This window comes from Propithecus coquereli, unplaced genomic scaffold, assembly GCF_000956105.1.
Source record: "Propithecus coquereli isolate 6110/MARCELLA unplaced genomic scaffold, Pcoq_1.0 Scaffold535, whole genome shotgun sequence".
Taxonomy (NCBI): domain Eukaryota; kingdom Metazoa; phylum Chordata; class Mammalia; order Primates; family Indriidae; genus Propithecus; species Propithecus coquereli.
This window is the reverse complement of record NW_012151230.1, coordinates 937,221-961,523: the sequence shown is the minus strand read 5'-3', so window position 1 is coordinate 961,523 and position 24,303 is coordinate 937,221. Positions and strand designations below refer to the sequence as shown.

General features: G+C 67.4%; 1 protein-coding gene across 2 annotated transcripts; it reads left to right on the top strand.

Moving 5' to 3' along the window:
- Positions 1–31: 31 nt before the first annotated feature.
- ULK1 (unc-51 like autophagy activating kinase 1) lies at positions 32–24,303 on the top strand. 2 transcript variants are annotated; one of them, XM_012657275.1, is made up of 28 exons: positions 32–178; positions 903–995; positions 1,081–1,122; positions 9,430–9,462; positions 9,800–9,836; positions 11,642–11,815; positions 11,893–11,966; positions 12,156–12,257; positions 13,185–13,243; positions 13,323–13,405; positions 13,952–14,002; positions 14,287–14,375; positions 15,253–15,400; positions 16,371–16,431; positions 16,617–16,706; positions 17,106–17,231; positions 17,722–17,870; positions 17,937–18,023; positions 18,307–18,575; positions 18,821–19,014; positions 19,314–19,423; positions 19,579–19,722; positions 20,457–20,626; positions 20,778–20,950; positions 21,029–21,147; positions 21,558–21,715; positions 22,387–22,522; positions 22,599–24,303. In XM_012657275.1, the coding sequence occupies exons 1-28, from the start codon at positions 68–70 to the stop codon at positions 22,652–22,654; spliced, it is 3,138 nt and encodes a 1,045-aa protein (XP_012512729.1). In that variant the 5' UTR covers positions 32–67; the 3' UTR covers positions 22,655–24,303. The 2 variants fall into 2 exon arrangements, with proteins under 2 accessions (XP_012512729.1, XP_012512728.1); XM_012657274.1 differs by having other exon boundaries at positions 65–178; positions 17,722–18,023.

Below are 24,303 nucleotides of genomic sequence, written 5' to 3'. Positions count from 1 at the left end.
CCTGCGCCTGAGCCGCGCACGCCCCGGCCCGCCGACCCCCGGCCCGCACCCCCGGCCCGCGCGCGCCATGGAGCCCGGCCGCGGCGGCACCGAGATCGTGGGCAAGTTCGAGTTCTCGCGCAAGGACCTGATCGGGCACGGCGCCTTCGCCGTGGTCTTCAAGGGCCGCCACCGCGAGGTGAGGCCCCCTCCTGGACCCCCCGCCAGACCCCAGCCCGGATCCTCACCTCGGCCCCCCATCCAGGACTCCCGCCCGGATCCCCACCCAGGACCCCCAGCCCGGATCCTCACCTCGGCCCCCCATCCAGGACTCCCGGCCCGGATCCCTACCCAGGACCCCCAGCCCGGATCCTCACCTCGGCCCCCCATCCAGGACTCCCGGCTCGGATCCCCACTGGAGTCCCCAGCCCGGGCCCTCAGTCCAGATTCCCACCCAGGACCCCCAGCTCAGATTCCCAGCCCGGATCCCCACTGGGTCCCCAGCCCAGGCCCTCAGTCCAGATTCCCACCTGGGACCCCCAGCTCAAATCCCCAGCCTGGCCTGCGCCAGGACCCCCGAGCCTGGATCCCTACTGGGATCCCAGGCCTGCCAGCATGGACCCCCAGCCCAGATTCGCAGCCCCACCCACACCCAGGACCCCCAGCCCGGGCTCCCCAGCCTGGATCCTCAGCTACACCCCCAGCCCGGATCCCCCGGGATCCCCAGCCTGGATTCCCGGCTCAACCCACAACCAGGACCCCAGCCTGGATCACCACCCCCAAACCCTCTGCCTTGATCCCCATCCTGAGACTTGCACCCCTGGGGCCCACCCCGGCACCCCTGGGGCCCACCCTGTGCACTTTGTCTGGGGGAAGGCCTGCCCGGGGCCGTCTGGCGCTGAAGGTCCCCGTTGGGTTTTCAGAAGCACGATCTGGAGGTCGCGGTCAAGTGCATTAATAAGAAGAACCTCGCCAAGTCCCAGACGCTGCTGGGGAAGGAGATCAAGATCCTGAAGGTGAGCTGGCGGGGTGGGGGTGGGGGCAGGTGGGGAGGCGGTGGGCGAGCCTGCACCTGCTCACGCCATTCGCTTTCTGTCCTAGGAACTGAAACATGAAAATATCGTGGCGTTGTATGACTTCCAGGTAAGGCCTCTGGACTGCCGTCTGCTGGGGACAGGGTGGGCAGGGGACAGCGGAAGGAGTGGGCGTCCGAGCGCAGAGACAGGGCATCTGGCCTGCCCAGGTCCGAGGCCTTATGGGGACCCGGAGCCCCGTCCTTGGCCCTGTCTGGGGCTTGGGCTTCCTTTGGTGCTGGAGTCCCACGGCCTCCAGCTGTTTGCCTGGGGAGGGGCTGCCTCCGGTGGCCAGTTGCCCTGACCTACCCTGACCCTGTGGGGACTGGCTGCAGCGTGGCAGGTGGAGGATCTCCCTCCCCTGGGTGTCTGCCCCAGTGGCCCTGACCGAGTCTGGTGGCCGTGGCCTAGGCAGGCCAGTCGGTCCTGCAAGCCTGGCCCACCTGTCTGATCTGAGGCCGTTTGTTTGTTGACATTGCTCCAGTGGGCTGGCATTGGCCGTGCTCTCCCTGCGTCAGAACGGGGGAGGGCCCGCAGGAGATTCCTTTTTGCTGGCAGTCCCCAGGAGCTGGCTGCGGCTGATGAGGCCACCTCAGGCCAGGCCTGGCTAGCCCCAGAAGGAGGCCATTCCACCTGCTTTCCCACGCTGCCCCCTGGTCCCCGGGGCCCAGGGGCGGGCAGGGCTCGGAGCCTGGATGCCCGGTCTGGGGACCAGGAACTGAGGCGGCAGATCTGTGCCCAAAGTGCTGACTAATGGTTTTGAAACCTGTTTACTGAGGCCACGGCCCAGCCCTGGCCGAGGGAAGTTCCTGGCCTGGCTGGCTGTGTTTTGGTGGCCTCCTCCCTCCTCCACCGTCAGAGCTTTGCTGTGGCCTTAGGGGCCGTGGCTTGTGACAAGGTGACGTGTGGGAGGGCCCAGGTCCATTGTGACAGCAAATACCTGGAAGCTCAGGCACATGGTGTTCTGGGTCCAGGAGGGCCACCGCCACCCCACCCCTCCGCCCCTCCTCTCTGCCTCTTCCACCCCGTCTTCCTCTCCTTCCTCCACGTCTCCCCAGTTTCTGGAGCCTCCTGTCAGTGCGTCGCCCCGTGGGGGCCAGAGCAGCGTGGACAGCCTGTCCCTACACAGGCACGGACCCCTGGGGCCCCTTCCTGGGCCACGCCACAGGGTCCCCTCCAGGGCTCCTGGAAGTCCAGTGCTCGGGCATCTCCGGGGGGCCTGCTGGGAATCGGGCAGACAGTGGGGTGGGCCCCAGGGGACCATCTGCATGTTCCCCGGCAGACACAGGGCCCGTGCCCCCAGCCCAGTCCTTGTGCATCCCTGTGGAGCTGCACGGGCCTGGCTGTGGGCCTCTCGCGCTCCCGCCTGCGCTCCGCACCACGCCTCCTCCGCCCGGCAAGTGCCTGGGAAAGCCAGCCGGGCCCGCTGGGCTCTGGGGGCCAGGGTTCTCAGCCCCGGGGTGCGGGTTGTTCCCTGCATCCTTAAGGCTTTTATTTGAGACAAACTCAGGAAAAAATTGGCTTTTAAAAATCACTAATAAGTGATTTGGCTAAGAAAAAACAATTCCCAAACAGTTCAGAAGGCGACGTGGTAAAAAGTACCCGTCCCATCCCTGTCCAGACGGCGTCTCCCTTAGAGCCACCGTCGTAAGTTGGTTCTGGGTCTCTGGGGATGCCGTCACGAACACGCGTGTTCACGGGTGTCCTCCCCGCCACACCCACTGTTCCTAAGAACGCAGCTCGGAGAAGGTTCTGTGTCACTGCACGACTGCCCCTCGATTCCTCCCCAGAGGTCCCCACCTGGGAGCCCCGTGGTTCAGCGCCAGCCCCTGCAGCCAGGTGACTGGTCCCAGTCCTGCCCTGCCGAGTGCGCGGGTGGTGTCCTGGGGCAGCCCCTGCTCTGTCTGTGAAGTAGAGACCACAGGGTTGCGGGGACTGAGTGAGAGCAGGCAGCCTTCATTCGTGGGGACCGCCACGGTGGCGTGCGCTGCTGCTGGGACTAGGGCTGGGTGGTTATTTGCAGCCCTGGGGTGCCCTCTTCCCGGGGTTCTGAGGGGCCTGAGGCCGTCCTGGAAGTCTGGCACGCCAGCCGGTGTGGCGGCCACTGCTGCCAGCTCTGCCCCGCCGTGTGTCTGCAAACGGATCCTAGAAGAAGCATCCCTGGGCGAGAGGGATGCCTGTCGATTTGGGCAGCTGTTGCCAAATTGTCCCCAGAGAGGCAACACCAGTGGTCACGCAGCCTCGCGTCTGAGTGCCTGTCTTCCTGCGCCCTGGCCAGGAGGGGACTCTCAGACAGTTCCGTCTTGGCCCACGGGAGGAGTGGAAAACAGCGTCTCTTATGGTTTGTTTTTCATTGTGAGTGAGCTTCAGTGTCTCTCGACGTGTGGGTGAATATTGGAAATGCCTCTGTTCTCTGCACACGTTTCCAACGAGCTGAGGTTGGACACGTGGTTAAACTGCGGCTCAGGGGAGCCAGACTGCCTTTCTGCGTCCTGGCCTCACCAGTTACCTGCGTGGCCTTGGGCAAGTCACCTCTTGGGGCTTCAGTTTTCTGTTTTTGGAGGTAGGGTCTTGCTCTGTCGACCAGGCAGGAGTTCAGTGGTACGGTCATAGCTCACTGTAACCTCAAACTCCTGGACTCAAGCCAGCCTCCTGCCTCAGCCTCCTGAGTAGCTGGGACCATGGGTGTGTGTTACCACGCCTGGCTAATTTTTAAATTTTTTGTAGAGATTGGGATCTCACTATGTTGCCCAGACTGGAACCTTAGTTTTCTTGTGAAGAACGGTAGTGGAGGCTCAGTGTGGTGGCATGTACCTATAGTCCGGGCTACTCAGGGAGGCTGAGGCAGGAGAATTGCTTGAGCCCAGGAGTTCAAGATTGAGCTGGACGACATAGTGAACCCCTATCTCTGGGGGAAAAAAACCCCAAACTTTGCAGTTATGATGACAACTTTAGTATGTTAAGTGTTTAGAATTCTGCCTGTCACTTAATAAGTGCTATGTGAATATTATTGATTTATGGGAGCTGTTTATATATTAAGGAAAGCAGTCCTTTTTTGAGGTTGCAGATATATCCCCCCAGGTTGTTTGCTCTGCCCGTGGCTTGAGTGGGGTCAGGATGTAGGCCGTGTTGAAACCTGTTGGTACCAGGCTCCAGAGCAGGGTCTAGATAGTTCTGGAAATTGCTTACAAAATTGTGTGTTTATTCTGTTTGTATATCTTGAGGTTTTGAGGTTGTTATTTATATTTTTGTTGTGTTAGAGTTTTGGTAACATTTATCAGGCTAGTGTGAGTGCCTGGAAAGTGGGTCCCTTGGGTTATGCTTTTCTGAGCCCATCAGGGCCGGGGGAGGTGGCTAGAGCACCAGGTCTTCTTACTGAGGGTGGGGCGTGCGGCGTCTGGACTTGCTCTTGCACCAGGAGAGCGGCCACTGCTGGAAGCCAGGCCCGATCCCAGCCCAGTGTGCCCTGGGAGCAGGGTTGATGGCATCCCTGCTGGCGGTGGCCCCCTCCCCAGGCCAGCACGCCCTCCAGCCAGTTCCCTGCAGCCGAAGGCCTTGCTGGGCCGCCCAGATGTGGCTCACCCAGTCCCCGCAGACAGAGCCAGCCCCCTGTGGGCCACCTGCTGGTGGGGACCCGAGCCAGGGAGTGCCTGCACTCACCATTGGCCTTCTCAGGGCAGTGCCAGCCCCTGGCTCGGGGTAATGGGGCTACCGTGAGCCCAGGACTGGGAAGGACGGCTCCAGGCAGAGGTGGGACGGTCTCTGCTGCTGCTCAAGGGGGCAGGCTGTGTCCAAAGCTGTTGGTGCCAGGCTCCCAAGCAGGGGCCTGTGGAGAGGCCCGAGGGTCCAAGCAATCCTGGAAATTGTGTGTTTATTCTGTAAGTGTTTGTTGTTGTTTCTGTGCTGTTGTTTTATTTGTTTAAGACTTTTTAAATCGTGGAATACAATAAACATAATAGAAAGCGCAAAGCATCGTTGACGAAATGCTTGCCACGTAGAGCAGGCACCTGTGTGGGACAGAGCACTGTCCTGCGTCCCCGGTTGCCGGCGTCCCTCCCCATCCGGGGGAGCGCCAGTCCGCACGTTGTGGTCACTCCCGAGCTTCTCTCGGTTTCCGTCGGAGCCGGCTCCTGACACCTACAGCCCTGTCCGGCTTGTCTCGGGGCCTGGCAGTGGAATTTCAGGCGGCTTGCGTCTGAGGGGTCTGTGTTTCTGTGCGTGGCCAGCGTTGCTTTTCCATTGCTGTGCGGCGTCCCGTGGCAGGACCGTTCTGGCGTGAGTACCCCTCCCTGGGCTGGTGGACGGGGCGTGGGTCTCAGGAGTGTGTGGTTTGCGTCTCCCCACGGGGTCCCCCCAGCGCACGCTCCCCTGCACCGGACGTTTCTCCGCTTTTCCCAGGCAGGCCACGCCCGCAGAGGGCTCAGGCCACCCACTCCCTCCGCAGTGCTGAGCAGCGCTGGCCCCAGGGACCTGCCTCAGCCCCTGCGGCTGAGCGCCCAGATGGTGGAGACCGCTGTCAGGGAAGGGGGCTGGAGAGGTTGGCCGGGCCGCCAGCCCCCAGGGAGCCAGCACACTCTGGGTGGCTGCAGGTGGCTGCCAGGGCAGGAGGGTGGGCCTTCCTTTGCAGGGGGCCTGGGCAGCCTTCCCTTCTGGCAGCTGTCCACAAGAACCCAGCCTGGTGTGCAGAGCCGTTCTGTGTGGGCCGTGGCTGTGGCTTCTGCCACCTTCTAGAGCCAGGAAGGACGGCTCTGAAGGAGTTAACTAGGTCAGCGCCTGCCCACCAGGCCCAGCCCAGGATCACCAGACAGGAGTGGGGCTGGTTGAGGGTGGGGAGCTGGATCCTATTAAGTAAAGCACCTTATTGCCCCAGGGGTGGGGCAGCCTCCTACGTGCCCAGACGCCCGTGCCCTGCTGCCGGGACTCGCGGCCCTGATGCCAGCCGTGCGTGCACGTGGGGTGCCAGCTCTGTCCCCAGGGCCCCCGGGCTGGCTGCCCAGAGACAGAGACGGTGTCGGTTTTGCTCTCCCCTTCTGAAGGTTCGCTTCGTTGGGAGCCTCGGTGCGCAGGGTCCACCCAGCCGTCCGCTTCTGCAGGGACGGCCCCACAGAGCGGTCGGGAGTCAGTCTGGGCCCAGCTTTGCCGCGTGGCCAGCTGTGTGCCTCCCTCCCTGCCCCACATCTGCCTTTAGACAGGCTGCGAGATGGGGCCTCCCGGGCCGGGGTGCTGGTGCAGGGGCCTGGCGCGCCTGCTGTCGGATGCGGGTCTGCCCGTGGCCGTGTGCTGTGATGCGGCCGAGTCCCCCAGACCTGCCCCGCGGAGCTGAGCACCCCTCACAGGCGCCGGGGAGCAGTCTGGCCTTTCAGGTGTCTGAGGGGGGTGGCTTGGTGCCTGGAGCCTGCCTGGCCCCTGCTCCCCAGGGGAGCTTGTAAAAAGCAGATTTAGCCGTGCGGAGGTGGCGGAGTGGAACCCGATGCCCCGTCTGGCTTCTGGGTGGGCGAGGGCTCGGCAGCGTGGCCCTGGCTGTGAGCACCGAAGCTGTGCTCTGACCTTTACCCCCCAGGGGCCCCAGAGAGAGCCCTGAACCCTTCCCACGGGGAGGGCTGGGGGGACCCGCAGGCAGGTTGGGATGGCCCCGGGTGGATGGCAGGGAGGGGGTCGTGGGGACAGGTCTTGGGGACAGGCTGGGACTCACTGCCTCCCTGGAGCAGGTCCCCACCGGAGCTGGCCCTGGTCGGCCCCAGCTTCTCTTTCTGGTCCCTGCCAGGGCTGGAGGCAGCTCGGCCGGGCTCCCCTGGGCAGGCGATGCAGTCACTGCCAGCTGCTGGCTTGGTCTCCCTTGGCACGGCCGAGTCGAGGGTGGGGGCTCGAGCATCCTCTTGGGCTGGCGCTGCCCCTGCCCGGTGCCGGGTGGGCCTCTGCGCGTCTGTGAGGCAGGCCCTGGTTGGTGCAGGCCGGCGGCTTCCAGAGAAGGCTCCACGGGCGCAGGAGTAGCCTTGGGTGCTTCCGATGCCCTCAGCCCAGCAGGCATCTGGAGTCATGCCAGGGTGCACTGGGCGTTGGCCGGCGTGGGGTCCTGGGTCTGCGTCTCCTGAAGCCCGATGCCATGTGGGGAGGTGGACGCCACAGCCCTGCTGACCGTGTGTCTTGTGCCCAGAAGGACTTTCGTGGGGAGACCAAGCACGGCCCAGGCCAGGGGACAGCCGTGTCTCCGCTGAGTAACTGACCAGGCAGGGTGCCCCGCTGGCGGAGGGCAGCGAGGAGGCCGGAGTGCTGGGACCCCACGGCCCAGCCTGCCGTGAGCCCACTGAGGGTCTCCCGTTCCCGCGAGTGGTGCCCACCAGGGCTGCAGGGAAGATGAGGGTGGTGCGGGGCCGGGAGGGGTCTCCAGGAATGCAGGTGTTGGGGGTGTTGTCTGTGAACTCTGAGCAAGGCCAGGGCATGGGTGACTGGGGACGTGGAGCGTTCTGGCTGGAGGGGGTTGGGGATGGGGTGGGGCCGGGCTGCAGAGCGGGCAGCAGCGGGAGGGCCTCCTGGCAGGTACTGTGGGCTCCGGGGCAGAGGGCACTGGGCTATCTCTGGTGCCCTGGGGTGTCCCGGGAGAGGTGGCTTCAGTCTGTGCCTCCCTGGGCCCCCACCCTGCCCATGTCTGCGAGTCCCCTGGGCCCCCTGCTGTCCCTGTCCCTTGTCTCTGCGGGTCCTGGCTTTGCTGAGGGGGTTTGGGGCCCTTGTGGAGGGTCATGCCCTGGGGGGGGTCCCACAGGTGCTGCCTCCCGCTGGTGGGGTGACCCAGGGCGGGCGAGAGGGAGTAGGGGCTCGGGGTGCCTCGCAGCCCTCACTGGAGGGGCTGCGGGGAGGGCGGAGCAGGCTCGGGAGCAGGGAGTGGGTGTTGCATCTCTGCAGCTATTTCTGGGTCCCCATCCTTCTCCCCGCGGCCCTGGGTGGGTGGGGACCTGCCCCGGTTATCTCTCCCTGCAGCTGGCCTGGGAGGTGGCTGGGGCCTGGGTCCCAGGCCTCCCTCTTGAGGCAGGCGACGAGCCAGGCAGGGCCTGCTTTGTGGGCAGGTCCTCCCAGGCTGTGCCTGGGCTTCGGAGTCCCCCTCTGGGCCACGTGGTGTCCGAGGGGCCTGGGTGTACAGGGTGGGCCGCGTCCTGGTGGCACTGGCCTCAGCCGCCCGGGGAGCGCTCCCTCCTCAGCCTGCCCTTCCGCCGGCGCACCTCTGAGACATAGGGACGTTTCTGGGGCAAGTTGGCACACCAGGCATCACCGGCAGCTGTGTGTCTCCCCCCATCTGGGCCTGGGCCTGGGCCTCCTTTTCCTTGGTCGTGCTAGGGCAGGGACAGGGCACGTCTCGGAGGCTTGGCAGACACAGGCCTGGGAGCTGGGCTTGGGGTGGGGGCCGGGATCTCCGGCCTGTGGCTGTGGGAAGGGTCCCTCCTGCCTCGCGCAGCAGCCCCTCCTTGCTTTGGGCTGGCACACAGCTGCCCGCACCCCTTGCATCTTGGGGTATAAATTGTAGCTGCCACAGGGTAGCCCTGGACGTGCCCTGGGGACAGGGCCGTGGGGGACCTCACTCCTCAGGCTGGCAGGGCTGGCCCGCGCTTAGGCGCAGCACCGTGTGGAGGCGGGAGGGTGGCGGTTGGGGCTGAGGGGCCCAGCCCGCCTGGTTTGAGTCTGCTCAGCCCCGCGGCAGGGGCGGGGGCGGCTGCGTGAGCTGCTCCGTCCGTGGCTGGCAAGGCGGGTGCTGTGTGTGTCTGGGTGCGGGGGCTGCCTCCAGTGGCTTTCTTCATGTCACAGGGACAGAGAGGGAGGCTGTGGGTGGCTCCCGGCAGGGGTCTGTGTCTGGGCCGAGGCTGAGCAGGAGCTGGCTGGGCCCACAGTGGAGGGGAGGAGGCAGGGGGTGGCAGCCTGAGCCCCCAGACGGCCAGGTCGGCAGGGAGCAGGGCGCCTCGGGCTCTGAGTCAGCCTGGCAGCCCCAGCCTGTAATCTGTCGGCGTCGCCGATTCCGGAGCCAGGAGCTGGCAGTCCCCGGGTCTGAGGCCAAGGCCTCCCGCGCCCCTGGGCTCAGCCCTTCCCGCTGGGTGGTGCCTTCAGCCAGGAGCTGCTGCTTGCAGGGCGGCAGGCTGGGCCCCCACGAAACCGGGGGCCAGGGGGCCTTTCCTCAGTCGCGACGGAGGCCTGGGTGGCCACGACAAGCATCTGCTGCACAGCCCACGTGGCCCACGGCCGCCCCCGATTCCCGGCCACTGGCTGCTGGCTAAGGCCTGGCCGTGTGAGCCCAGTGGTGTGGGGGGCACCTGTGCATCTGTGGGGCCGTGCCTCGCACCCCCACAGCGTGGCCCTCCTTCCCACCTCTCACGGCCTCTTGTTTGTCTCGTAGGAAATGGCCAATTCCGTGTACCTGGTCATGGAGGTGAGTGCCTGGGGGCCTGCTGGGAGGACGGGGCCAGACACGTGGAGGGGGCGGCCCCGGTCGCCTGGGGCCCGGGCAGGGGAGGCGGCGTTGCCCCGTGTCTTCGGGCTAATGGCCACGGCTGGGCTCAGAGGCATGGAGGGAGGGACGGACGTGGCTGGAGTCGGGGGATGGTGATGAGGACGCAGCAGGGATTGCTGGGGACCTGTGCCCTGGGGACATCAGATGCCTGAGGGCCTAGGAAGCAGCCCCCAGGTGAGGGTTAGGAGACAGACGGGGCTGGGGGTTGGCCCGGACCCCTGGCCGTCACTGACGACACGTCTCTGGTCTTCCGCAGTACTGTAACGGCGGGGACCTGGCCGACTACCTGCACAGTGAGTGGACACGGTCACCCCGGCCCAGCCTCTGGCGCCATGCAGGGCCTTTCTCCCCCGGTGCCTCCTGGAGCGGGTGGGAGGGGGGACCTGAGCTGTTTCGGGCGCTTCTGCCACCGTCCGTCTATCTGTCTCCCACATGCCAGGTCTCTGGTCTGGGGAGCAGCGGGAACAGGATGAGCAGGTGCACTGTGGGGGCGGTGGGGGCTGCATGCGGCTGGGCAGGCACCGTCCGGCTGAGTCGAGTGGAGCTGGGTCCGTGCGGGAGCAGGATGTTGGCGCAGAGGGTGGGCGCTGGGGAGGGCGCGGGTGGGGCGGGGGCTGCGGCAGGGCTGATGGACCCTGCCGGGTGCGTCTGAGCTACAGGTGCTCGCAGGGCGAGGAGGTGAGGGGTGCGTCTGGACAGCCTTCGAGTGGGGTGTCCTGGGGGTGTGGAGGTGGCAGGGAGACAGACGATTCCGGGACTTTGGTCTGTGCATGGGCAAGGATGGGGTGGCATCTGTCCGCGTCCGCTGGAGCTGCTATTACAAAATGCCCAGACCAGGTTGTTCACAAGCAGCTTCGCCGCTCAGGTCTGAGGGCTGGGACGTCTTGGCTGAAGGAGCTGGCAGACGCTGCAGCTCCCGCAGACCTGGGAGGGGCAGAGGGGCTCTCTCAGGCCTCGTCCATGGAGGCACTAAGCCCACGGACCTAATCACCCCCAAAGGCCCCACCTAACACTGTCACCCTAGGGGTGAGGGTCTCAACACAGGAATTTTGCGGGACGCTTTCAGACCATAGCACCATTTCCAAGGTTGGGCATCCGGAGCTTCATGTTAGCCAGGTGCCGGGGGCTGTGTCTAGAGTCGGGAGAGAAGATGGGACCAGGGGCAGAGGGACCAGGGGCAGAGGGACCAGGGGCAGAGCGGGGGCTGCCGGAGCTGGGCCAGGAGGGGAGGAGCCGGCAGGGCACTGTGCTCCAGAGCCTGAGTGGGGCTCCTCCCCGGCGTCTCTGCCCTCTGTGCTGGGGCCCTGGCTGGGGACACGCTGGCTGTGGCTGAGCCGTCAGGGCAGACTCTGGCCGGAAGGGCCCCTCCTGACATGGCCGAGGCAGCGGCCAGAGCCGACAGGTGGTGTCTCGGGTGCTCTGGGCCGCCTGCGGCACCTGGCCCAGCACGTGGCCGGGGCGTGCTGGGCGCTGCCGCCCGGTGTTTGCTGTCGATCTCGTGGCCGCCACGCTGCTCGCTGGGGCTGTGACCTTCGGTGGCCTGGCAGCTCCTGGCTGGTGTTCAGGCTCCACAGGTGGCAGGTGGGGCCCAGGCCAGCTTCAGGTGCCGCTGCCTGTGGAGGCAGGGAGGGAGGTTTGGGAGCCCCGGGGCCTGGCTGGAGGACCGGTCTCTCCTGGGGCTGGTTGTAAGGGGTGCTCACACGTCCCGGGTATGTGTGTCTGTCTGTATGTCTGTCTGAGCATGTCTGCGCAGACGAGAGTGTGGGCCTCCCAGTCTCCCAGGAGGGGCTTAGTGGGGCAGTGAGGCTGTGCCCGCCTGCCTTGGCACTGTCAGGCTGGTGAGCCTGGCTCAGGGGACAGAGGGGCCTGGGGGTCTGGGCCTGGATTTTGACATTAGGTAAACACGTGCTTGCTCTTGGGGACACAGGAGGGCTGGCCTCCCCCCTGGCGGGCTGGGAGCTGCTGCAGGAGCGACAGGAGTGGTGTGTGGGTGTCTCCCCCGCCGCCTGCTGAGCGGGCGGGACCGGTCTGGCCCGGCAGCGGCGCCCAGCCAGGGTGCAGGGTGTGGGGTGAGCCCTGAGCCCTCGTCTCCCCGCAGCCATGCGCACGCTGAGCGAGGACACCATCAGGCTCTTCCTGCAGCAGATCGCCGGCGCCATGCGGCTGCTGCACAGCAAGGGCATCATCCACCGCGACCTGAAGCCGCAGAACATCCTGCTGTCCAACCCCGGCGGGCGCCGCGCCAACCCCAACAACATCCGCGTCAAGATCGGTGGGTCCCGGGTGCAGCGCGGCCCCCCCACGGCGCGCGGCCCGGGCTGCGCCGTCCTGATGCGTCTCTCTCCGCAGCCGACTTCGGGTTCGCGCGGTACCTGCAGAGCAACATGATGGCGGCCACGCTCTGCGGCTCCCCCATGTACATGGTGCGTGGTCCCCGTCCCGCCCGTCCCTGCTTCCCGCCACCTCCGCTCTGGTTGGTCGGTGCTTGGCCGGCGTCTGCTGATTGGCTGGTGCCCGGCAGGCGTGTGCTCTGATTGGCTGGCGCCTCCTTTTGGTCAGCGAGCGCGAGTGCCGCCCTGCCGCGGGGTGCCGACCGGGTCTCTGTCGCGCAGGCTCCCGAGGTCATCATGTCCCAGCACTACGACGGGAAGGCGGACCTGTGGAGCATCGGCACCATCGTCTACCAGTGCCTGACGGGCAAGGCGCCCTTCCAGGTGAGGACCCCCGCGGGGCTGGCTGGTGGGCGGCTGCGCTGCTGCTCCCGCCAACGCTCCTGCCCTGTCTGGCCATCGCCCACCGGGACCCCGCGGTCCCTCCTCGGGGTGGGCAGGCAGCCTCCTGCTCGGGCCGAGGCCGCACCGCTTGGTGGCCAGTTAGTGTAACTAGCACTTCAACGCGGTGGAGCCCAGCTGGCGCTGTGGGCACGTGTGTGCTGGGCGGGTCTCCTGGTCTTCACCCGCCCTCCCTGCCGGTGCTGGCGGTGACCTCGGGCGCCAGGGCCCTGTGCGGAAAACTGTGCCCTGCGTTGTGCGGGGACCCCAGAGGGCCAAGGCTGCGTGCAGCCAGCAGGGCAGGGCCCGGCCTCCTGTGCTGGCCTGAGCAATGAGCCTGCGTTGCTGCCCGCAGGTCCCCGCAGCGCCCCCACCCTGTCCTGTCTGGAGAGAGCTGAGCACCCAGGGGATGTCAGCCCCTGGAGGCCCTCTGCTGCGTCCCTGGGACCTGGAGGGTGTCTGGCACAGGCGGTGCTCAGGGAGTGAATGGGTGGTGGGCTGTGAGCACTTGTGCTCGGCCCAGGCCCACCAGGAGGGGCCGGTCCCTGTGACGGTGGGGGGATGTGTGGTTGCTAATTCCAAGGAGCCAACAGCCGGTGCTACCAAAGCCTTTGGATGCACCCAACGCCCAGCCAGCCTGCCTCGGGCGGAGGGTTGGTCGGCCAGCCCCCTTCCAGCCCACTGGCGGCCCAGGGGTGCTGTGCTGCACGAGCCCCAATCTGGCCGGGGGTGGGGAGGGGGCGTGTGGTCTGGGCCAGCAATCCAGACCCAGGGCTGGCTGAGGATGTCGGCTGAGACTGGACAGTGACCCGTGTGGCTGGGCCCTGCCTCCCCGGGGGCTGGGGCACTCATGCTGTCTTCACCCGCCAGGCCAGCAGCCCCCAGGACCTCCGCCTGTTCTACGAGAAGAACAAGACGCTGGTCCCCACGTAAGTGCCCTTCCCCCACGCCCAGGGGCCCTGAGCAGGCTCCGCGGTCGGCCCGGCCTCACGTTCTCGCCCCACGCAGCATCCCACGGGAGACCTCGGCCCCCCTGAGGCAGCTGCTCCTGGCCCTGCTGCAGCGCAACCACAAAGACCGCATGGACTTCGGTGAGCGCTCGCGGGCCGGGCCACCCCGGGCAGCTTGGGGGACGCACCCCTGGCACACCTCACGCTGTGCGCTCAGGCAGCATTTGCTTATTCAGGGGTGGGGGGCATCCAGCTTCATCCCCTGTACTCCCACGCCCCGCTGGGGCACTGGCCCCTCTAAGCCCAGTGTGGGCTGTGGGCACAGGCTTCGGCCACCCTCCCCTGGCCGGTGTGAGCCTGTGCACTAGACTCCTGCGGGCCCCGGAGTGGCCACCTCCAGCCCGAGGGACAGCGGTGAGTCGCCCCAGCGCTGTCGGCTGCCGCCTCCCCCTGGGCTGCCGGGCCCTGAGTTTGCAGTGGGGGCAGGTGGGCGGGCCGTGTCGGCCTGGGGTGAGATGGTGGCCAGATGTGCTCAGGAGCCGCCCGGGGGCTCTGTCTCTGTGCCCAGCGCAGTGCTCTCTGGCTGGGACAGGTGCCACAGCCAGCTGCAGTGCTGCCTCGGGCCTCGGCCCGTGGTCCCCCAGGCCCTGCGGGCGGGTCCTGCTAAGACCTCACCCCTCCCTGCAGATGAGTTTTTCCACCACCCGTTCCTCGAGGCCAGCCCCTCGGTCAAGAAGTGTGAGTGTCTGTGTGTCCCACCCTCAGGTCTGGCCCAGCCCCTCCTGCAGCCCCTGGGGGCGGGTCTCACCCCCTGTTCACCTCTGCTGGGCGGTTCTGGAGGGGTGGTGCTGCCCAGGGTCTGGTGGGTCACAGCCGGGGTGTGGCCTGGGAGGTGGTCCCACCGGCAGGCAGTGGGCGGGTGGGGGTGTGGTTCAGCTTGTCCCGCGTCTGGGTTGGCTCTGTGGGAGCAGCGTCCCCACAGGTGGCAGGACGCCGCACACTGACCCGCGCCCGCCCCGCAGCCCCGCCGGTGCCTGTGCCCTCCCGCCCCAGCTCGGGCTCCGGCAGCAGCTCCAGCAGCAGCTCCACGTCCCACCTGGCCTCCCCGCCGGTGAGTCTCAGCCCGGCCCCGGCCCACCGGGCACCTGCCTTGATGTCTTTGTCTGTGTGAGCCCTGGAAGACACTGGTGACCACGTCCTTGTGGAACGTGAAAGCGTTAGAAGTAGGCGAAGGCTTCTGCAGCGCTGGTCCTCGCCTGCGTCCCAGGGGCTGGTGCAGCTGTGCAGTGGGTGGAGTCGGGTGGAGCACCTGGCTCCCTCCCGTCTGCTGTCAGACTGGAGGTGCTGGGGGTGACAGCCCCGTGTTGTGTGCTGCGATTGGCCAGGGATCAAGCCCCGTCCGTCTGTCCGTCTGTCCGAGTACCCAGCTCCTCCCGCAGGGGCGTTTGAGTGACACTAAGTCAGTGTCCAAGTCCTCCTGGCCCACCCTGTGCTCGGAAACCAGGGGCAGGGGCACGACTGTGCTGTGACCCCCCAGAGCTGCCCGGGAGCCCTCCCGAGCGTGGTGGGTTCTGGGGCCTTAGCACAGGCCGCAGAGCAGGGACCCCCGTGGCGGCGTCTGCACTAGACACCCCCCATGGTACCCTGTTCACGTGGCTGTAGGAATGGAGAGGTGGACACCCCCAGACACAGGGCCTCCTCTTGAGCCGTGGGTCCAGGGGCTTCTTGCCACTCTGGCTGGGATGGTGGGGGTCCGTGCTAATGACTGTTCCCAGTGGGGTCAAGGCTGGCCTTGGTGTCGGCTTTGGAAATTTAAAGAGAAGAGGAAAGAGTAGCTGGCGGGAAGAACACACACCGAGCCCCTATCCTCAGCTCGTGGTGGTCCCTGGTCCTGGCCGAGGACCTGGGCCATCCCGGAGGAGTGGGATTTCCTCGCCAGGGTGTCGGTCCCGGGGCCCCAGCTCACCAGCCCCCCCTCTGGCCCCCAGTCCCTGGGGGAGATGCAGCAGCTGCAGAAGACCCTGACCTCCCCTGCCGATGCCGCCGGCTTCCTGCATGGCTCCCGGGACTCGGGTGGCAGCAAGGACTCCTCCTGTGACACGGATGACTTCGTCATGGTCCCGGCCCAGTTTCCAGGTCTGGCCTGCCGGGCGGGGGAGGGCCTGTGTGGTGTCTGTGGTGAGGGAACACCTTGGACGTGTCGGACACGGACACGGACACTGCGTGTGTGGTCCAGACTTGTCCCCACCTGTGGGCAGTCAGGACGGGCTTCTGGGAGCTTCTGGCAGCAGCCAAGCTTGGCTGGGAAGGCCGTGTGCTCACGCCACTCCTGGGGCAAAGCCACGTCCTCTCGGTGGCTGTCAGGTAGTCAGTGGTCCAGGCCCTGGTCCTGCCACCCTGGGCCAGGCCCCTCCTTGCAGGGTGTGGCCGCCCCTCCAGGGCCCCCCATTGCTCCCCTTTGCGCACCCTTTGCTTATCGGAAGCCTCCGCACCGCAGCGGTCTGGCGTTGCCCCCTCGGCGTTTGGTGGATGCAGGTGTCCCAGCTTAGCGGGCCAGGCCTGGGGGTCCACGGTGCCTCTTGGGGCCCCACGTGCTGGCAGCTCGCTCTCTGTCCTCGGCCATCTGGAGACTGCAGGGACTAGGGATCCCTTGGCGCTGGCCCTGGTGTCCACCAGGAGTGAGTGGTACTTGCTGAGCCCCTGGGCACCTGCCTTCAGCCCGGCTCCGGGGGCCCCCACCACTCAGGACGGCAGGAACCTGGTGTTCTGGGGTTTGGGGTTTGGGCCCCGACTAGGGCCCGTGGATGCCTGGCCTCATCCTCCCACCTGGAGTTGGCTGAAGGCCGAGTGCCAGGGACCCAGGGTCTCTGCAAGGCCCAGGAGAAGGAGTGCAGTGCGGGTGGGGAGGAGCAGGGACTGGGGCGCCCTGGCCTCCCCGGGACTCGGAGGGGCTGCCACACCCCCAGCCGAGGCTGCTCCCTGCACAGGGCTGGCCCTGCCTGCACCCACCACTCTGGGGAGAAAGTCGTGGGGGCCTTGGCGGGGTGGGTAGGCCTGAGTGGGCAGAGAGGACTTGGGGTCTAGCCCTGTTGTCTTCCACCCGCAGGTGACCTGGTGGCCGAGGTGGCCGGTGCCAAGCCTCCGCCGGACAGCCTCATGTGCAGCGGGTGAGCCCCTCCCTGAGCCTTCTGTTTTGGGGATGGGAAGTGGCCGTGTCACCCGCCTGGCTCACGCCTGCTGCAGTCAGCAGGGGGAGGGCTGAGCTGACAGCACCCGCCTGGGGCCGGGCAGGGAGCGCTGGGGCATGTGCCGCCCTTGGCTTGACAGCCCTGCCTGGCCTCTCCCTCTCCAGGAGCTCGCTGGTGGCCTCTGCTGGCCTGGAGAGCCACGGCCGGACCCCGTCCCCATCCCCACCCTGCAGCAGCTCCCCCAGCCCCTCAGGGTAAGGCCCCGGAGAGGGGGGCTCCCCGCCAGTGTCACGGCCACCCTGGCCTGTGTGTCCAGGGCCTGCGTGGGTGGCCCTGCAGAAGGGACTGTGGGGGAAGGGCCTTGATGGAGGGTGGGCAGGTGAGGGAGCCAGCCTGGGACCCAGGACCAGGGCAGAGGCAGCGTTGCCACCGCACGCCTACTGGGCTAGGCTGGCCCGGCTGCTGTGCTGCGGTGCCGCCCGCTGGCTGGGCACAGGCTGGGCCCACAGTGCCGCAGTGGCAGCGCGTGCGCAAGTATGAAAGTTGCCCCTTCCAGAGCTGGCGGGCGGCCCGGGGTGGCCCGTGTCCTGGGGGGCTGGGCCCAGGCTTCACCGTGGGCTCGATCTCCGTGACCCCAACCTCCCCCCCAACAGCCGGGCCGGCCCGTTCTCCAGCAGCAGGTATGGCGCCTCCGTGCCCATCCCGGTGCCCACGCAGGTGCAGAACTACCAGCGCATCGAGCAGAACCTGCAGTCGCCCGCCCAGTACCAGACACCCCGGTGAGTGCAGGGGCCCCACGGATCCGGGCACGTCTCCTGCTGCTGCCCCTTGGAGAAGGGCAGGGCTGTTGCGCATGCACAGTTGTGCGGGCCGTGCACTGTGTAACTCAGCAACACCCTTCGCTTTGTCAACACAGTGGGATTCTACTTATTCTGACGTTTTTCTGGTAAATTCCAGCAAAGTTTCTTAAGTTTACAAAATCTGTACTTTGGCAAATTTCAACAGATAGAAGTAAATGGAGGGAAAGAGAGCTGTTTTAAAAAGGTGTGGGCTGGTGGTTGTCCTCGCTGGGGCTGTGGCCTCAGGGTGACGGTGCCTTGGGAAACGCTGGGATGCCCCGGGTCCTGATTGTCACCCCAGGCAGGACAGCTAAGGGTTCAGCCCCTCCCACGTGGCTCTCAGCGAAGCTGTCTGGGCAGCGCACAGTGGTGGGAGAAGCGCCCGGTGCCGTGCTAGCCACGTGGGGGCTCCTCACACGCTTGTCCGCAGGTCCTCCGCCATCCGCAGGTCGGGCAGCACCAGCCCCCTGGGCTTCGCCCGGGCCAGCCCGTCGCCCCCAGCGCCCGTGGAACCCGGAGCCGTGCTGGCCAGGAAGTCGTCCTTGGGCGGGGGCCGGCCGTACACGCCGTCTCCCCAAGGTGAGCTGGGGGTGGGGCGCGAGGTGGTGCCCTGTCCCGGGCTGACGCTGGCCTTTCTCCCCCAAGTCGGGACCATCCCCGAGCGGCCGGGCTGGAGCGGGTCGCCCTCCCTGCAAGGAGCCGAGACGCGGCCTGGCAGGTCCCCCCGTGCAGGTACGTGCCGCCGTGCTCCGGTCCGCAGCCCTTGTTCCTCACAAGTAGAAAGACAGACGAGGGGCTGGCAGCCCCCACCTTGTGCCGTGGGCCTGCAGTGGCTTTCGTAGTTCCTCTGCCTGTTGCCTTAGGTGGCAGAGAGTAGGCGTCCCCTCCGGGCGTGGCCGGGGTCAGAGGGGTAACTGAGTTTAGGCCGTGCTGCCCGAGAGGCCCCGCACAGCGGTCAGGGCAGCGGCGGCGCTGTCCCGTGGGGCGGGCAGTGACGGGGCCGCCCTGTCCGCAGGCTCCTCTGCGCCCGAGCACTCTCCCCGCTCCTCCGGCCTGGGCTGCCGCCTGCACAGCGCCCCCAACCTGTCCGACCTGCACGTCGTCCGCCCCAAGCTGCCCAAGCCTCCCACGGACCCGCTGGGAGCCGTGCTCAGCCCCCCGCAGGCCAGCCCTCCCCAGCCGTCCCACGGGCTGCCGTCCTGCCGGCCCCTGCGCGGCTCGCCCAAGCTGCCCGACTTCCTGCAGCGGAACCCCCTGCCTCCCATCCTGGGCTCCCCGACCAAGGTAGCGGGCGCCCGCAGCACACTCTCCAGAGGCGCAGAGCGCCAGGAGAGGGATGGGGTGGGAGTGGCCGCCCGCGGGGTGCTGGGGCCGCTCTGTGCTGCGGTCACATCCCGGCCCCCAGCTGGGCCGGGCTCAGGCTGCGTCTCTGCCGGGCCCTTCAGATGCGGCCGCGTTCCCCGGCCCTCACTGTGCCGAGAGGGGCTGCGGGCTGCGGGCGGGGCGACTCAGAGCCATCCCCCTCCTAGGCTGTGCCCGTGGTCGACTTCCCCAAGACCCCCAGCTCCCAGAATCTGCTGACCCTGCTGGCCCGGCAGGGCGTGGTGGTGACACCACCCCGGAACCGGACGCTGCCCGACCTCTCGGACATGGGGCCCTTCCAGGGACAGCAGCTGGGCTCCGGCCTGCGGCCCAGTGAGGACAGCAAGGGCCCCTTTGGCCGGTGCGTGGGTGTGGGGGGGCCACAGACACTGGGCTCTTGGTGGGTGGCCCCCCAGGGTGGTCCTGCTGTGAGCTGCAGGGGGTGGGAGAGGAAGCGGGCGTTGGAGAGCCGTGTCCACTTCTGGCAGGCTTCGCCCTTCTGGGCCCCCGCGCTGCCGTGAGACGCGGCGGTGCCTTCCTCGCAAGGGGGCGGGCGGGTGTGCCTGGCCTGAGGGAGCGCCAGGGAGGTCCGGTCGGGGCAGGCTGGGCCCAGGCCCCTGTGGCACGTGTCCCAGAGCCCTGCGGTCACCGTGCCCCCAGGTCCTTCAGCACCAGCCGCCTCACAGACCTGCTCCTGAAGGCCGCGTTTGGGACGCAGGCCCCCGACTCGGGCAGCACGGACAGCCTGCAGGAGAAGCCCATGGAGATCGGTGCGCGGTGGGGGCTGCCGTGGGATGAGGGAGGTGATGGCGGGACTCAGGCAGCCGGGACAGCCTGCAGGAGCAGCTCATGGAGATGGGGTGCACGGCGGGGCTGGGGGATGGGACTGGGGGGACGCGACCTGAGCCCCTCCTCGCCCTCGCAGCGCCCTCTGCTGGCTTCGGAGGGAGCCTGCACCCGGGAGCCTGCGCAGGGGGCGCCAGCAGCCCCTCCCCGGTGGTCTTCACCGTGGGCTCTCCCCCCAGCGGGACCACGCCGCCCCAGGGCCCCCGCACCAGGATGTTTTCAGGTGAGGGCTGGTTGGGGCGGTGTCAGCAGCACCTGGGCTGTGGGCAGCTCCTTCAGCTCTGGCGTCGCTGGACTCCTGCACCCCAGGGCCTGGCGCTGGCCAAGGAGCTGCCAAAGGCCCCTGAGAAATCCATGCTCAGTCTCCCCCTCTGTAAAGTGGGTACAGCCCTGGTAGCGGAGCCCCAGGCGCCTGTGCCAGTCACTAAGCGTGAGGCATCGTCTTGCCAGGACAGGGGCCGGGACGCTGCCATGCTGCTGTGGAGGCTGCCTAGGCCGAGCACAGCGCGTGAGCCGGTGTGCCCCTCGGTTCCCGGCCCGCGGCTCACGGGGAGTGCTGGGTCCGGGTCCTGGCAGGGTGGGAGGGTCCGGTCCAGCCAGCGGCTGCCACAGGGGTCCTGCCACCCGTGGAGGGGCCGGTGGGTTGTGCTGCCCTCTCTGAGGACCCCGGGGCCCCGCCTCTCCCAAGTGCAGGCGGCTCCAGCTGCCCTCGCTCACCCCAGGCAGATCGGGCTCAGGTGTCAGGAGCACAGTGTCCCTGCGACGTGGACCTTGGCCTGGTGGGAGGGCAGGCAGGCGGGGGCGTCCCGTGGGTCCCGGCTCCACTGTGTCTGCTGCTGTGGCCGCAGGGCGTGGTAGCACGGAGCCCGAGGCCGGCTGGGGCGCTGTGGGCGTGCGCGGGGCTTGGGGCGGCGCCCTGAGTGGGTCCTGGGGCTGCTCACTGGCCGCTCCCCACAGTGGGCTCCTCAGGCTCCTCCTCCGCCCGCCACCTGGTGCCCGGCGCCTGCGGCGAGGCCGTCCCCGAGCTCCCCGGCCACTGCTGCACCTTTGCCGACCCCATCGCCGCCAACCTGGAGGGGGCTGTGACCTTCGAGGCCCCTGACCTCCCCGAGGAGACCCTCATGGAGGTGAGGCTGGGCTGGGGGAGGCAGGCCCCCGGGGGGCTTCCATTCCTGCTGGGGTGTGTGCGGGGCCGAGGCCCCCTGCCTGTGCCGCGGGTGGGGGGATCCCGGCCCCCTCCCGGCCCTTGGCCAAGCCCCTGACCCCGCTCCTCCCCAGCAAGAGCACACGGAGACCCTGCACAGCCTGCGCTGCACGCTCCTGTTCGCGCAGCACGTCCTGGAGATCGCGGCCCTGAAGGGCAGCGCCGGCGAGGCGGCCGGCGGCCCCGAGTACCAGCTGCAGGAGAGCGTGGTGGCCGACCAGATCAGCCTGCTGAGCCGCGAGTGGGGGTGCGTGTGGGCCGGGGCTGGGGGTGGCGTCAGCCTGGGGGCCAGGTCCTGCGCCTTCTGACACCTGCCGCCCTCCAGCTTCGCGGAGCAGCTGGTGCTGTACCTGAAGGTGGCCGAGCTGCTGTCCTCGGGCCTGCAGACGGCTATCGACCAGATCCGGGCTGGCAAGCTGTGCCTGTCGTCCACCGTGAAGCAGGGTGAGGGCCGAGGGCGCCCAGGGTGCAGGCCCGGCCACGTCCAGGCAGGGGAAGTGGTGCAGGGCAGGGGCCGGGGCCTGTGGCCGTGGGCAGAGATGTGGGCGACGGGGAGGCCCCCACCAGGCCCCGGGCACGGCCCAGCCTGCAGCGCAGAGAGGGAGTCAGACGCGTCCGGGCCGGGTGCTGGGCCGAGCCTCTCACCGAGGGATGGGGAGGGCCAGGGATGAGACGGGGAAAGGGCTAGTTCACTCTCTCCCCTCTGCCGCCCGCCCTCCTGCTCTCTCCTGCTCTCTAACGCTCACGCCCGCCGCGCCGGGTGCTCGGGCAGAGCCAGCCTCCCCCGCGGTGTCCCTGCCCCGAGCCCTCTGCCCGCAGAGGGAGGGCCGGCGCTGAGCGGCCGTCCCCCACAGTGGTGCGCAGGCTGAACGAGCTGTACAAGGCCAGCGTGGTGTCCTGCCAGGGCCTGAGCCTGCGGCTGCAGCGCTTCTTCCTGGACAAGCAGCGGCTCCTGGACCGCGTCCACAGCATCACTGCTGAGAAGCTCATCTTCAGCCACGCCGTGCAGATGGTATGGGGCGGGGGAGCGCGGCCCAGAGCTCCCGAGCTGGCGCTGTCCGCCCTGGGGGCGGGACTGGGCGCCCACCGCGTAGACTGCGGGGCGTCCCTCCCGACTCCGCGCTGGCACCTGGGGGGCTCGGGAGAGCGCGTGGTGCCCCAGCTTCCCCCAGACCCCTGCAGGCACCCGGTGCCCGGCGCGGCTTCTGACCCCCTTTGCTGGGCCCGGCACGTCCTCTGTGCACACTGCACGGCTCAGGCGGGTCCTGGCCGCATCCCTCCCTGAGACTCAGTTTCCCCGCCTGTAAAATAGACCTGGTCTTAAGACCTCTTAGGCAATTCAGCCTCCAAAAGAACGACTAGGGTGGGGTGCAGGCAGCACCTCTGTTTCAGGAAAATTCACGCACACAGCGAAAATCCAGCCCCAGCAAACGTGGGGGCAGAGCTTCCCCCTTCTCGATCCCCAGCCTCGCTCCCCCTCTGACAGAGCGACCTCAGGCCCCTCCAGGGTGGGCTGACGGTGCTGCAGCCGCCCCAGCACAAGCAGCTGCACACACAGGGGGCTATAGCGTTCGTGCCGCCCTTGGCTGCTGGTCGAGGGTCTGGCACTTGGGGGCTGCGGGAGGCTCCGGGCCCAGCCTCCGGGCCCAGCCTCCGGGCCCAGCCTCCGCCCTCGCCCTGCAGGTGCAGTCGGCCGCCCTGGACGAGATGTTCCAGCACCGAGAGAGCTGCGTGCCGCGCTACCACAAGGCCCTGCTGCTCCTGGAGGGGCTGCAGCACATGCTCTCGGACCAGGCAGACATCGAGAACGTCGCCAAGTGTGAGTGTGCGGGGCTGCCGGTGGGGGTGGGGCCCGGGCACCCGCCTCACGCTCCCTCCCTCTGCCCCCAACACAGGCAAACTGTGCATCGAGCGCAGACTCTCCGCCCTGCTGACCGGCATCTGTGCCTGACCTCGGCGCTGGCCTGCTGTGCCCCAGGGGTCAGCGTGCTGGCCGGACGTCGCTGGTGGCCAGTGCTGAGCCTCCCTGCGGGACACCGAGTGGAGCCACGCAGCTCCCGCCCCCTGGGCTTCCGGCTGTGGCGGGCGTGGACTGCAGGATGCTGGGTCGGCCACTCCCCGCACGCGGGAGTCTCAGAACTTGTCCGCTCCAGCTGCCTCACGGCAGCCGCCGGTGCCAAGAGGTGGCAGGTATACCTGGGCGCCCACCACCTCGGGAGACCCAGGGCCGCCCGCAAGGATGGGCAAGGCCCCGAGACAGCGTTGCCGACTCAAAGCCAAAGCAAGCTTTTCCTCACGGCCAGACCTGCCCAGTCGCCGCCAGGAAGAGGTGCAGCCTCCTGGCCTCTCCCCCAGGAACCTCTCTGAGACCACCCACCCAGCTTTGCAAACCACGAGCACTTTATGCAGTTAGAGACTTGAGCCTCGGCGTCCTCTCTGGCCTCCGGGAGGTGACTCCTGGAGGTCGAACCGAGGCGACTGTGCATATCCACATACGTGTACACAGCTGTAGATAGCCCCGAGCGTGTGGCGTGTGCGAGTGGTGCGCTGGGCGTGTCCAGCGCGCGTGTGTGGACCTTGGGAGGAAAGCGGGCTCCGTGTGGTGGGGCCACGGCCCGGAGGGGAGGCACGGTCCCCTTGCTCAGATGTTCGTTTAGGGACAGACAGCGGGACGCTCCGTGCTTCTAAACCCGGAACAGACGTCGTCATCTTTCACACTTTACTCCTGAAACGTGTCTTATTTTCATGCAGCTCATCTTTTCTTTAAAGGAGAAAACTCGTAGGTATTTCAGAAATGGTTTTGGAGGCAGATGGTGCTGGGGTGGGTGGCGAGGCCCCTTTCCAGGCTGCTGGGTGCGCCCGGCTCTCTGTCCCCCGCCGTCCTGCCCCGTCCTGGCAGCCGGGGTGGGGGGCGTGTGCCCAGCAGCCGTCCGGCCTGAGCATGGGCCAGCAAGGACGGCACACGTGGGAGGCAAGTCACGTGTGTAGCCCCAGCCAGCATCCCGGGCGGGGGGCGCAGGGGCTCCTCTCCGCACTGGGGCTGGTGTGGTCCCGTCCCTCCCAGCCGCGTCCCAGCAGCCGCCACGGGGTGGGGAGAGGCCACCCGGCCTGCCCACTTCTACTTGAATGTATCCCCAGGGGGCTGCGGGAGGCACGCTGGGTCCCGCACCAGGGCGAGGGGCTCAAAGGTCATACGCCACACACACAGACGGGACACACGTGTTTTTCTTTGCAATACTTGAAATATTGCCACTGTGCTTGGACTTAAAATAGAAAACTACCCCAACTTGTTTCTTTTCTCATCACTCGATGACTTTATTTTTACCTGGCTGCACGTGACATGTTCGTATTTATTACTTTATGGCCGACTGGAATCTGGAGCCGCCGGGGAGGCTGGCGCTGCGGGAGGGGCTGCGCCACTTCCTGGGCCCTTGTTGCTTCTGTCGCGGCCGTGTGAGCCCCGCGTGTGCGTGAGTCGGAGCCTCCTGGTTGTGTGTTCTCCACGAGAGACCCTTTGTCTATTTTAAAACGAATTCTGTGTGATCTCCCCTTTTGCGTTACATTGTGTAACGTCAATTTAAGGAAATAAACCTTTGGAAT